The following is a 14,131-nucleotide window of genomic DNA, read 5'->3' as shown; positions in this document are numbered from 1 at the left end:
CTCACGATCTCATCAATTTGTTGGGCAGTTTTGTTGGGTGGATGAAACTTGTTATGAAACTGCTTGACTAACTCATCCCACGTTGCTATAGAATTTATGGGGAGTGAGTTTAGCCAAACCTGTGCAGCTCCTGTCACCGAGAATGAGAACAATAATAACCTGATAGCCTCTGGAGTGACATTGGGCTGCCTTTGGGTCTTGCAGATCGACAGGAAGTTCTTCAAGTGTTTCTGAGGATCTTCAAGTTGTGTCCCAGAAAAGAGTCCCTTGTTTTGCAACAAGTGCAGCATATTATTTGTGATCTGAAACGACTCAGCTTGTATTGCAGACACAACTATGGCAGTATCTAAATTGTCAGCTGTGGACTGTGCCCAGTCATACAGTGCACCCTCGAGCACCAGAGGTGCTGCGTTTTTGACATTCAAGTTGACTTGCTCATGCCTGTCGTTTCCGTTAGGGTCGATTGCGTCTCCCATGTCAGTTTTGAATTTGTCTGTTTGTTGAGGTGGTTGAAGTCTTCTGTTGGCACGGTTAAATGCCCTGAATATTTTCTCAGGGTCTACGAGTCCTTCAAGTAGTTCTCCAGTCCTCATAGAGTTTCTAGGCATACACCTGTGCAACCAAGTCAACAACCGTCAAAAATTTCAATCAAAAATTGGGTGTAGAGAAACTGCCTACGCGAAGAATTTTTTTTTTTTTTTTGTATTTCTAGCAATGGTAATTGATAATTCCGTTAACTTCCCCGGCAACGGCACCAAAATTTGATCACGCCCAACTATGCCTTATAAAAAGGACAATGCGGACGTTGCAAAGATAACCCGAGTATTACGCCCAGGGTCGAATCCACAGAGAGTTAACCTATCAATCACTATCTTTAGACCCACTAAACTCTTCAGAACCAGCTTCCCAAATATTTGAATCACAAGTTGATGGTTTCTATAGTAACTAAAATTGCAAGTAAATTAAACAGCTGTAAACTAAAATGCTAAGGTTGTAAACAATGATGAGAAAAAGCTAAGGTAAAGATTTCCCCTATTGATGGAATCCCTTCTGTTTATGCTTCATACAAATTTACCAACACACCTCTATCAATCATGAACACTTTTATTACCGTAAATCTCTCCCGAGTAATCACAGTAATATACTATTGCACTCTCCTGAGATACACTAGCTAGCTTTAATTAACACAGTTCACTTAAGATTGTACCCAAGGCTTCGTTATCCCTAATCCCGCCTTTAAACCCGCAGTTATAGATCCCTCTTATACTTTGGGAGTGGTGTTGCTCAACAATAACCTAAATATGCATTCTCTCCCAAGTTATGCACACTAAATAGGCACAGCTAATTGAGGATCCTGTAAATTAACTACAACATACACAAAGTTGAACAAATAAAGATTGAGACTAGCAATTTGTATTAACATAAACAAGAAGTTCATCCCCAAATAGGTTCCATCAAAACCTTAGACAAAGGATTTAGCTACTCATAACTATGGGTAAATAAACTAAAACAATATTCATCATAAAACTTGCAAGAAAAATAAAGAGAAGAAGAAACCAAGATGTTTTGGGTGATCTCTCACACTTGTTCTTCTTGCCAAAAATACTCTCCAAAACAATACATGTCTCTCTTGGGCGAAGTCTAGTGTTTAAAATAGGGTTTTGGGCTAAAAATCCCGTGTTTTGCACTTTAGTCCCTGAAATTCCCGCCTCCTGCCGCGGTAGAACCGCGGCCAAACATGGCCTCTGATCTTCCTTCTATCCGCGAACATCCTTCACCGCGGTCGCGGTGGAACCGCGGTAGACTCAGTTTTCTGATTCTTCAGCCTATTTTGCGTGGTTCACTTGGGATATTTCATGGTTGGCCTCTCTTTCTTCATTTTTTTCACTCCAAAAGTGCTCTCTAGCCTTCCTTAGTCATATATAACCTGCAAATCATGAAAAGCACTAATAAGAGCATTTTGTTATCACTTTTATTATTAAAACTATGCAAGAAGGCGGTTATTTAGGGTCTGAATAAAATTAAATTCACCTATTATCACATATCCATGTGTCTACTCCACTGCTATCTCTTGAATCCATCAATATAACAACATTTATTCCGATCTCTTTAATTGGATTTACCCATGAAGGTCTTCCCCAGCCAAAATCAACGTCATAAAATTGGTAGCCACACAAGCTACTCATATGTATTATCTCTATCTCGCCTCCAAAACGTGCTGCAACAAACTCTGCGTTGGCATAGGATATGGTCAAAATTGCCTCTTCTTGATTCTGTTTATCCGCAAATTCTGAAGTCATTTCTGATAATGCTTTCCTTATACAAGTGACCAAAGTGAGCAAATCAGAGCCATCATTCTCACCTTTACACGATGTGCTAATTGCAACAACATTTCCTACACTATGGTTTGGTAATGGAGGGACTAACCTCTTTCGTATATTTACATTGTGCACCAATTGAGATAACCTTCTGATCTCATTCCCTGAAGCAACCATAGCACATTTCCAGATCAAAGCTGATACTACTTCAACGCGAGTAGGTGCTTGTACTGAATCGCTGACAGCCTTAGCCTTGAGTGATGCTATAGTAGAAGCATCAAAGGCAAAAAATTTAGTGACACGCTGCTTATCAAAAAAGACTTTGATTATTACTTCAGGCATAATAGGCTTGGGTGGAACATGGGGAATAGGTGGTGGCAAGAATTTAGCAGCTGCAACAAATTCTGGCACCAGATTATCGGGGCTACCTCGAGCAATTGTTGACCAGGCGCTGATGAGGGTGCACAACGTGGCACGATCAGCAACTTTATGAGAAGCACATATACCAATAGCCATACCTCCACACTCAAAAAAAGTGACTTGAACAAGCAGGGGATATAAGGCTGAATCAAGCAGTAATGATCCATCTTCAACAGTACTAGGGAGGAACTTTTTATTGACATCTGCAGGCTTTCTAAGAACATCTTCCAACTGATAGTTATGAGCAAAAGCCTCGTACAAAGGCACCCCGTCGTCGTTGCATTCAACTAAGTTGTACTTAATTCGACCAGCAAAAGGGTAAAAGCGAGCAAGAGTTTGAGACAAAGATTTCTTCAAAAGAAGTAATCTTGATGAATGGACTGATCTTGCTTGCTCATAGGAGTATAACTCACCACCATCTGAATGAGGAGAAGGATAAAATAGAGCTAAGGGAACAGGTATGGTTAATACGTGTTGATCCAAAATAGAGAATTCGAAGCATCTAAGATGATTAGGAGTAGGAGAAAGAGGTTTAATGAGCTCAACAGAAACTATCTCGATCTTTCTTTCCATGACTAACTTTAGTTAATTGATCTCTGGCTACTTTTGCCTTAAAGTTGTTGCACACAATTATACAACTAACAACTATTAGGTATAATTTGCTTTTATATATATAAGTGATATATCATGTTTGTGCTTTTTATATAATTCCCAAGTCCCATCTATGGAGTATCAAATTGTAGTACAATGTATATTTTTTCTGATTCTAATTTTTTAATAAAAGGTGAAGTATCAATTGCTAGAATATATGAGCTGTAAATGGTTATCTTAATCTTAAATTAATCCTTGGTAGTTTGCCTTTGCCCTACCACGAATATTAAGTTATTAGTCAACGACAGGATATGGGGAGTTTTTGACCAATATTATCCCTTATCTTTGAGGGTAGGTCTATTTTGGTCCCTCAAATATAACTTTGAGCATATTTAGTCCTTTAAATATGCTAAAATGGAGCACCTTTAGTCTCACTGACAAAATGTGTTCAAAAACTAACGGTGCTAACCAACTCTGATTCATAAATCGAATCTTCTGCTCTGAAGCAACACGGTTCCTTTACTTCTATTGGATAACGCAAATTATCACTTTAATTTCTCATTTTTAGATAATGTCTTCTAAAATTTTGACTTTCACCTTCTGTGCCAGTTTTCAATGAGAAAATGACATTGTATAGCTGCTGTAAAAATAATAGCTGAAAAAATATATAAAATTTGTATATTATTTTGTATATATATATACACACACTTTTATGTTAATATACAAAAATTATACAAATTTTATATACTTTTTCGGCTACCAGATGTAAATAGTTTCTAGTGCAGGCTAAACGTGATAATACAATCTGGTTATTTGTTTGCTTCAATATATGCCTAGAAGTGATCTTGGCAGCTCTATTTTTTTCAAATTTTAATTTTTCTTTTTGGAAAAATCAACCGAGTTTTTAAAAGTAAAAGTTTCAACATTAAAATCTTAAATTTATCATCACTGTACTATTAGTGGGTTTTGGTTCATAAAATATTTTCGATAAGTAAATTAAAAAGACAGTGAGTGTCGAAACCAATCCCGTAATTGATTTAGGACAGATTCTGTCAGTGAAATTAAAGATGCTACATTTTAGCATACTTAAGGGACTAAATATGTTCAGAATTATATTTGATAGACCAAAATAGACCTACCCTCAAAGATAAGGAACAATATTGGCCAAAAACTCGGATATGGGGTACCAAGTGATCTTTTAATTCTTATAGTTAAACCTCTAGGCTTGTAGCCAAATTTCTTTTACGCACGTCTCCTTTACGGACAACCTTTTTACATACTAAATCTTGTCCAAAATGTAGCATTCGCGCTCCTTTTTGTTTGTGACAAATGGACGGTCCCGATTGAATGAAATAATCCAACGGTTTAAGTTCATTTTCTTTAGAGAATTATAAATAAAGAGCTAAAAAAAAATTGTACATAACCAACACGGATCCAAACGAGAATCGAGAATGGAGAAAATTAAGGCGTACCTATTAACAAGCATAAATTGCATTCAATAAATGTGTCTTATAAATTGCATTCGGCAAATGCGACTTATAAATCGCATTTGGAACAAATAAATATGTAGATATGTATTAGACTCTCACTTTGGCCCCTAAAGTGTTTAAATGTTTTAGTTTAGTACTTGTATTACTCTTCTTCTTCTTTGTTATTGTTTTAGAAAACAACACATAAAAAAGATGAGACTTATATTTATGATGATTTTTCTATTTTTTTTTAATTCCTCCCATTCTCAATTTCCCTTTTTTGGACTTTCTTATTAGTTACATATAAGTCTCTTTTAAAAAAATTAGGCGAAATACATAAACGGCCCCTTTAAGTTGTCCTCAACGATCACGCTAACACCTCAACTAAGCCGATTTTCAATTGGACACTTCAAGCTTTGAATAAAATAAGTCAACTAAATACCTCATGCTGACATGACATATTGTGTGTTTCACAATCCAATTTCAGCGTGTGAATGGATTCAAAATACTAACTAAAGTTTGCCCCCACCCCATACGCTGCATCAACCAGCCATCCTAAAAGGTCACTCCGGCCACTGTACCACCCAACAAAACAACTCACCATCCACCAGTAAAAAGGCAGCCCAACTACCAGAACACAAATCCGGTCGACTACTACATTAAAGAAGATAAGTCTACCTTTTCTGTATTAAAAATCATACTTTGTTAGAATAATAGTAATATCATATCAATCTTATTCTCTTGTTCTTCATTTACGGCACTGTGACCGGCACGTTGATTGGTCCATGAAAAATAGGCTCAATTACTTTTGAAATCAAGGAAAATATGAATACTTCAGAAGCCAAATATGCTCAATACCACGGTCCACCAAAAAAATTTCAGATCCACTTCTACCAAATTCAACATCTCCAAGTTGATAATCACTTTCAATAGCTCCCAAACAATCTCACATCACAGCCAAGGTGGCAAAACTAGTGGTGGTGCTTGAAACACAATGGGTTGGTTAACGCGGGTGAGGGCTGGGTATTTAAATTGAAGGAGGATGAGGAGGAAATCTGAAATGAAAATAAGGGGGAAGAAATATGGAAAAAAGAAAATCAAAGAAGGAGGTATGGAATTGAAAATGGTGATTAAGGATAAAAAGAGGAAATAGTTGGTGATAAAAACTGGAGACGAGGAGGAAGGGCCGGCGGTGATTCATAGAGACGTGATTAAAGGAGCTTTTTTCATAATTATTGTTTTTCTTTCTTTTTAAAATTATTATTAATGTTTTTTTTTTGTTGTTGTGTTATAATAGGTGAAGAATTTTTTAATCAAAATTACACATGGTATTTTCTCATTTGTTCGTTTGACATGAATCCGAGAGTGTATTTCACGCGAGGTGGGCTGATGAGGTCGGGTGTTTAGTTGACCTACTTTATTGAAGGCTTGAAGTGTCTAACTGAAAATGGGCTTAGTTGAGGTGTTTGTGTGATCATTGAGGACAACTTAAAGGGCCGTTTATGTATTCGCCAAAAAATTCATATAATTCTTCAATAGAGGATAACAACAACAACAACAACAACAACAACAACAACAACAACAACAACAACGACCTAGTATAATCCCACAATTGGGGTTTGGGGAGGGTAATATGTACGCAGACCTTACCCCTACCCCGAAGGGTAGAGAGGCTGTTTCCAGGAGACCCTCGGCTCAAAAAAAGCAACAGGAGCCGATATATTAGTACCATAAAAATGCATAATAAAATAACAGCAATATAAGAGATATGAAATACAGAATACGAAATACGAAATAGATGGCTGGTATAGTAAAACTAGCAGGTAAAGCCCTGCATCAATAGACGACCAATGACATTCTTAGTCTAACTCCTAACTGGTTAGTCTCACTCTATTGTGTTGTAGAAATATTTACAACTTTCCCCTAACCTACAACCTTAATACTCGCCCTCCATAATTCCTTATCAAGGGCCATGTCCTCAGTAATCATAAGTCGTGCCATGTCATGTCTGATCACCTCTCCCCAATACTTCTTAGGTCGCCCTCTACCTCTCCGCGTCAGCCAGTCGCTCACACCTCCTCACTGGTGCATCAGTGCTCCTCCTCTGAATGTGCCCGAACCATCTGAGTCTTACTTCCCGCATTTTGTCCTCCATGGGGGCCACGCCCACCTTCTCTCGAATATCTTCATTCCTAATCTTATCCATCCTTGTATGCCCGCACATCCACATCAACATCCTCATCTCTGCTACTTTCATCTTCTGGATGTGTGAGTTCTTTACCGGCCAACATTCAGTTTCATATAACATGGCAGGCCTAACCACTGCTCTATAAAACTTACCTTTCAGTAACGGTGGCACTTTCTTGTCACACAAGACTCCCGACGCTAACCTCCACTTCATCCACCCCACCCCTATACGGTGTGTGACATCCTCGTCAATCTCCCCGATCCCCTAAATAACCGATCCAAGGTACTTGAAACTACCCCTCTTGGGAATGACTTGAGAGTCAAGCCTCACTTCAACTCCCGCTTCCGTCGGCTCAACTCCAAATTTGCACTCGAGGTATTCCGTCTTCGTCCTGCTCAACTTGAAATCTTTAGACTCAAGAGCATGTCTCCAAATCTCTAGCCTCTCGTTGACGTCGCCTCGTGTCTCGTCAATTAGAATAATGTCATCAGCAAATAGCATGCACCATGGCACCTCCCCTTGAATATGATGAGTCAGTGCATCCATCACCAGGGCAAATATGAATGGGCTAAGCGCAGACCCTTGGTGCAACCCCGTAATAACTGGAAAGTGTTCAGAGTCGCCTCTTACTGTCCTAACCCGAGTCTTAGCTCCAGCATACATGTCTTTAATCACCCTAATATAGTCAACCGGGACCCCTTTATCCTCTAAGCAGCTCCATAAGACCTCCCTAGGAACTCTATCGTACGCTTTCTCCAGATCAATAAACACCATGTGGAGATCCTTCTTCCTATCCCTGTACTGTTCCACCATCCTCCTAATAAGGTGGATAGCTTCTGTAGTAGATCGCCCCGGCATGAACCCGAACTGGTTGTCTGAAATAGACATCGTCCTTCGCACTCTCATTTCTACCACTCTCTCCCAAACTTTCATGGTATGACTTAGTAATTTGATGCTCTTATAGTTGTTACAGCTCTGGACATCACCTTTGTTCTTATACAACGGGATCATTGTACTCCACCTCCACTCTTCAGGCATCCTATTAGTCTTGAATATAACACTAAACAATGCAGTAAGCCATTCCAAGCCTGCTCTACCCACACACCTCCACAGTTCAACCGGAATTTCGTCTGGCCCGATAGCTCTGCCCCTTCTTATCTTACGCATTGCCTCCATGACTTCATCGATCTCAATGTCCCTACAATTACTTAATTCATGATGACTGTCGGCATTCCTCAATTACCCAAGTATAATATCTTGATCCCCTTCTTCACTTAGAAGTTTATGAAAGTAGGTCTGCCACCTCCTCTTAATCTGGTCATCCCCCATCAAAACTTTGCCGTCATCATCTTTTATGCACCTCACTTGGTCCAGATCCCGAGTGTTCCTCTCTCTCACCTTAGCGAGTCAGAATAACTTCTTCTCTCCACCTTTGTTCCTTAGTTCCTCATACAGACGAGCAAAAGCTGTCGTCTTAGCCTCCGTCACTGCCATCTTCGCCTCCTTCCTAGCTACCTTATACCTTTGACTGATCTCTCTCTTTTCCTCCTCATCAGTGCTCCCTACTAACCGCAGGTAAGCCGCCTTCTTTGCTTCCACTTTACCTTGGACAACTGCATTCCACCACCAATCTCTTTTGTGGCCACCATTGTGGCCCGTAGATATCCCTAACACCTCTCTCGCCGCCTTTCTTATACAGTCCGCCGTCGTCGACCACATTGTGTTTGCGTCCCCACTACTTCTCCAAGCTCTCATTGCCGATAACCTTCCTTCCAACTCCTTAGCTTTATCCTTAGTTAAGGCGCCCCACCTAATCCTAGGGCGTCCTTGTACTGACCTCTTCTTCCTCCTTATCCTAATACAAATGTCCATCACCAAAAGCCTATGCTGCGATGAGAGGGTCTCACCTGGGATAACCTTGCAGCCCTCGCACAACGTTCTGTCGCACAACCTTCTCGCCTATGCTACGTTATAAAAAAAATAAGGTTTCTTCTCTGTGGTGTATCCCCTTGTACAATAAATGATTTGTCAATTTCTCTGATAAATTAAGAAATTTACTGATGCTCTTTGATAAAAATACAAATTCATTGTTCTTCTGTTATGCTTTATCCTTAAATCGTATTCTAGACATTCGTTTTGCATATTTGTCGCATTTTATTGAGCCAAAAGCAATGACAAAACAAGCAAATATGCATATATAAAGCATGTCCCAAAAAAAAAGTGCACATTTTGGGGTAAAAAACATCTATTATATTACATTAAATAGTTTTTTGTCTCCATTAATATAACTGCTGCATCTGTAATATGTTTTTTCAAAGATTTAAATTATTTCACTGAGGATTAGAGGGAAAACAATCATCTGTTTTAAACCAGATCATTAATAGCCCTCCTTTGTACCTAAAAAGGTAAAAGAACTTTGAAGGTAAAAACCATTGCAGTAAAGTAGAACTTAAGAAGGTAACAAGATATTCTGCAGACTTCAAAAAACTGAGCATCTTCTTTCTATATCAGTTTTCAGTATATTTTTGGCATTATACTGAATGATAGTGAAAATCAACCAATGTTGAGTAGAATTCCAAAGCTTAATCCCAATGCAAATTATATATACGGTAGATACAGCCAGCACCATATACGTAGTAAGAAAATACTTTAAAGTTGAAAGGAAAAATATTAGCCACAAGGGCAAGCCAGTATGTTTTGAGAGGAAAAGAAACAAAAAGTCATGCATCATTGTGTTAATATCTAACAGTAACATTTACATAATTCTTTGAGGTACCAGCAACTGAAGTAGAAGAATCTATCTAACTTGGCGTAACTAGTTACTGACATGTGACTAGGAGGCCACGGGTTTGAGCCATGGAAACAGCTTCTTGCAAAAATGCAGGGTAAGGCTGCGTACACTAGACCCTTGTGGTCCGGCCCTTCCCCGACCCCGCGCATAGCGGGAGCTTATAGTGCACCGACTGCTCTTTTGTTGGAGTCATTCAATAGACTAGGCTGAAGGGGAGCCTTCGAGCAATGACAAAGTTGTCTTCATGTATGACTTGTAGGTCACGGATTTAAGCCACGAAATCAGCCAAGGTGCCATCACACCCCCTCGGGAAGGCGCCCTTCCTCGGACCCTGCGTATTTTGAGGATGAAATTCCAACTCACTTCCATGAGTAAAGAGCAGGAAGAAAAAGGAGCAAGGATTTTGACAAAAGCAAAAAAAAACATCTAACAGGTAGATCACTTGTGACCAGACAGACAACAACTGAAAAAGGAAGCGCCGTGAGGTTTTCTACACAGAAGCGGAAGCAGATGTCAAAGGAGCTAATACCATATAAGAAAATGTCTCCTCATCTAATGTAAATCGTTAAATATAGACGATTACAAGGCTCGTGCACTTGACGAGTTTACTACCACTTCAAGCTAGAAAACTAAGGACTGAGATTTCTAAAAGGTGGTGGTCTCTACTTATATTGGCATTTCAGAGGGGGGAAAGTACCCATTCTCCCCAAACCAACAGAGACAAACACACTTCAGCATGCCTAATAATGTGGAAGGGACAGCTAAACAAGACAAAAGAAGATCTTCAGAAAAGCTGGGAGGTCATTGACTCATTTGTTGCATATGATTAACATCACTAAACTAGATTTTAGTTGTCCAGAAAGACTGAAAATATCTTCTATTACGTAAATTTGGTAGCTGAAATGTAATACAAACTTTTGCCTACTTTGTGATAATCAACAATTTCAGTAGCCATGCATCAACAATATTTCAAATAGTCGGAAGTAAAGCGACAATATTCAGAAAATTTGTGAAATTAATTCCTTCAGTCTTGATTATTGAAGTGGCAACTTGGAGGTGGCTTGCTGTTTATACATAGCAAAAGAAGCAACATAGAGTGGAATATACATGATAGTTCACTAGTTTTTATCTGGCGACTAATTTCAATGGAGCCAATTCTGAAAGGCAATAAGCATTATAAAGGAGTAATCAAGTTACACAGACGCAGAACTTTGATCATGGCTCATTAAAAATGAACACATTGCTAAGGCATCAGAATGATTAGTGTTTTTAAAGATTAACAAAAAGAGTTGCAAGTCCTCGATCCAATCACATAATTTACTAGAAGCAGACTCACTTTTAAGCTAAACCAGGAACAAGAAAACTAATTTCTTATTCAGGAGATACATGAAAGTAGCCAACGAACTTAGTTGATCACTGTCCATTACTGTTGCTAATAACCAAGTATTCAATTTTAGCAATCTGTCATGGGCTGCAACTGATATCAGTTACCTCAGCAAGAACGAGAAAATTTGAGGAAAAACGGACGCTTAAACTAGGGAATAGATTAATAGAGAAACCTTGTCCATATTGATCCATATACTTTGAGAATTTTGTGGCTTATTCCGAGTCAGATTATAACATAAATGCGCCCAAAGTGACTATTACGTTCAACATCAATAACTAGTTGCTGATAGCAGGATAGAAAGAATGCTAAATGAAGCTAACAATAGAAAACACAGTGCTATGCACAACATAATTACAATAGTAAAGCTCATCTAACTGAACAGTTTCATAACAGATACTAAGCACCAAATCCTAATTCTCCGAAAAGTAACAGAGTTTGACCTTAAGAGAATAATGAAGTGGGAAAAGGGGATTCACAGTTCCATGAAGAGTTGAAGACCATAACAACAACTCCATATAGACATTTACAATAAAATACCACTAGTCCAATAAAAGGTACTAAAACAAGGACCAAATGTTATTCAACACAAATTCTAGATTACATGGAAGTCAAATTGACAGGATTTGCAGAAGGCTAAAATCAACAGTTACCCTGATATCAATCATCCCCTGTTGGGAACAAAGTAAGGACCTTTCTCCCATTGACGGGCACGGCTGAAGAATCCACATCATCAACATAAGGTGACACCACAGGACTACCATTATGCACTGATGTCCCCATCCTCTGAACCTGCTGCTGTGATTGCCTAGACAAAAATGGATGATGATCAAAATGTCCATTAGCCGGTGACCCAAATTGCCTATACTGCTGTTGAACTTGAGGATGATGGTGTCCAACAACCACTCCCATATGATGATTATGATGCTGCATAGATGTCACTGGCACAAATGGCAAGAACTGGTCAGGATTACCCCTCCCGGCCGGATGCAAAAAATGTGCTGGCACTGGTGAACTAGCAAACAAATTGTCCATTGCAGAATCAACACCTGCCCCTGATAAAGATTGACCACTGTTTCCACCACTACCACCATTAGAAAGACCTTGCATTCTTTTCAAATAAAGCCTGTATTTTTGCAAATGACTAGCAACATTTTCGCGGGTTAGGCCATCGACACTCATCAGTTGCATTATAGTCTTTGGGACAGCATTCTTGATCCCCAAATGAGCAACTGCATCCACAAACCTCTTGTGTAGCTGTGGGGTCCACACAAGCCTAGGCCTTTTTATTGTCCTAGCTGGTTCATCTCCACCACCTCCTAATCCATTCAATTCAGCAGACTCAAATTCAGCTGATGAATTGGGCTGCTGTTGAGAGGATTGAGGAATCTGAGTCTGCTGCTGCTGTTTGTTTTGAGGATTATTTGGGCTAGTGGGGTTTGCAATATCAAAAGCTATAGCAAGATCAGGAGATATAAGGGTTTGGGATAAAGGCATTAACTCTTCTGGTTTTGGCAATTCTTCTTCCCATTTGGCAAACCAATTTGAATCCTCTTCCCTCATTTTCCTTAACAATTTTGAAAGCTAAAATTTTGGATTTTCAACCAATTATTTGGGTCAAGATCTCAACTTTATGATTGCTCTAACTTGGTGGATAGCTTGGAGTATATGAATTAGCTCTAATATTACTGTCATCAAGAAAAAAACAAAAAAATATCTCACCTTTATGGGAACTTAAAGATTGACAAAAGAATCTAAAATCAGGCTAGAATCAGACAAAAGAGTCTATGTGAAGATATGGGGTGGGAAAAGGCAAGTGTAAACATTGAAAGATGAGATTTTTATGAGATGTGGGTTTGTTTTTTTCTCACCCTCCTCCTCTATAATGAAGAATCTTGATTTCTGGGTGAGGGAGAAAATGAAGGTTTACTTTGGAAATTTGCAAATGTGGATAGCGGAGAGGATTGAGGGAGAGTGAGGGTGGATTGTGGAGAGGGGTTCGAAGTGGATCTTGTTTCTTTTCAGCTTTTTAAGCATTAATGTTACTGTTACAAGATGCTTTTGTTATGATATTTTGTGGAAATCTAGGGGCCATGTGGATGAGAAGCAAGGTGGGGTAGGTGTAGGGTTATAGGATGGTTAGTAGGGGGTATGCAATGGAAAAAATAATACTAATTTTTATGTTCCGAACCTATTTATTTTTGTTCCCTCCAAAAAAAAAAATGATTCATTTCTAAGGACCAATTGGTCCGTAGATATTTTTTCTTTTCCTTTTTTATAAAAAAAACGTTTTTGTCCATAAAATTTTACAGGTTTTTAAAAAATTTCCTCACTCATAAAACTGCAATATTTTTTCAACTTAAATGCATGTCCAAACATAATATCAAATTTCAAATACCATTTTTTTAACTTAACTCCAAATACTACTATTTTTCAAAAATCATATAATTGTTATGTCCAAATTGCCTACTAAATTTAAAAATAATTAAACTTAAAATTCCAATTATTCTCTCAATTAAAAGGTTTTTGTAGCCACACAAATACTCTATCATGTTTAACACCACAAGTTTCAAAAGAACTACAGTCACACAAATGTTATGACTTGTTCAGAATCACAAGTTTTAAATATATTTATTTCTTTCTTAAACTATGTGATCAATCAAATAGGTTCGCATAAATTGAAACAAATGGGGTATTATATTATGTGATATACTACTTTCTTACTGATTCGCTTTTTTAAACATTGATGTAGACATCAAAATTTTATCGAACCAAATCCATATGAAATTTAAGCAAAATCTTAAATTTAAGATACTATCAGTAAAGTCTATCGAGGTTTCTTGGAGGTTATTCTATCTGAAGAATGTTATTCCTTTTCCTGGATATCAAATACATCCTAAGGAAGTTCGCATCATCCTATGTTCGAGAAATACGTTGGTAAAGCCCTCGAATCACGGAGAACAATCTAGA

The 14,131-nt window shown here is 38.3% G+C and overlaps 2 protein-coding genes across 2 annotated transcripts; both read right to left on the bottom strand.

Moving 5' to 3' along the window:
- Nucleotides 1–1,382: 1,382 nt before the first annotated feature.
- Nucleotides 1,383–3,389, bottom strand: LOC107769729 (epi-neemfruitin B 7-O-acetyltransferse L7AT-like). The gene is made up of 2 exons (XM_016588969.2): nucleotides 2,032–3,389; nucleotides 1,383–1,927 (listed from the first exon to the last, which is right to left on the bottom strand). The coding sequence occupies exons 1-2, from the start codon at nucleotides 3,309–3,311 to the stop codon at nucleotides 1,903–1,905; spliced, it is 1,305 nt and encodes a 434-aa protein (XP_016444455.1). The 5' UTR covers nucleotides 3,312–3,389; the 3' UTR covers nucleotides 1,383–1,902.
- A 6,290-nt stretch (nucleotides 3,390–9,679) lies between these two features.
- On the bottom strand, nucleotides 9,680–13,152 carry LOC107769728 (transcription factor MYBC1-like). The gene is made up of 2 exons (XM_016588967.2): nucleotides 11,815–13,152; nucleotides 9,680–10,108 (listed from the first exon to the last, which is right to left on the bottom strand). The coding sequence occupies exon 1, from the start codon at nucleotides 12,722–12,724 to the stop codon at nucleotides 11,822–11,824; it is 903 nt and encodes a 300-aa protein (XP_016444453.2). The 5' UTR covers nucleotides 12,725–13,152; the 3' UTR covers nucleotides 9,680–10,108; nucleotides 11,815–11,821.
- Between the last annotated feature and the right edge of the window lie 979 nt (nucleotides 13,153–14,131).

The sequence above is a fragment of the Nicotiana tabacum genome, chromosome 5 (assembly GCF_000715075.1).
Source record: "Nicotiana tabacum cultivar K326 chromosome 5, ASM71507v2, whole genome shotgun sequence".
Taxonomy (NCBI): domain Eukaryota; kingdom Viridiplantae; phylum Streptophyta; class Magnoliopsida; order Solanales; family Solanaceae; genus Nicotiana; species Nicotiana tabacum.
This window is presented reverse-complemented; position numbering and strand designations above follow the sequence as displayed.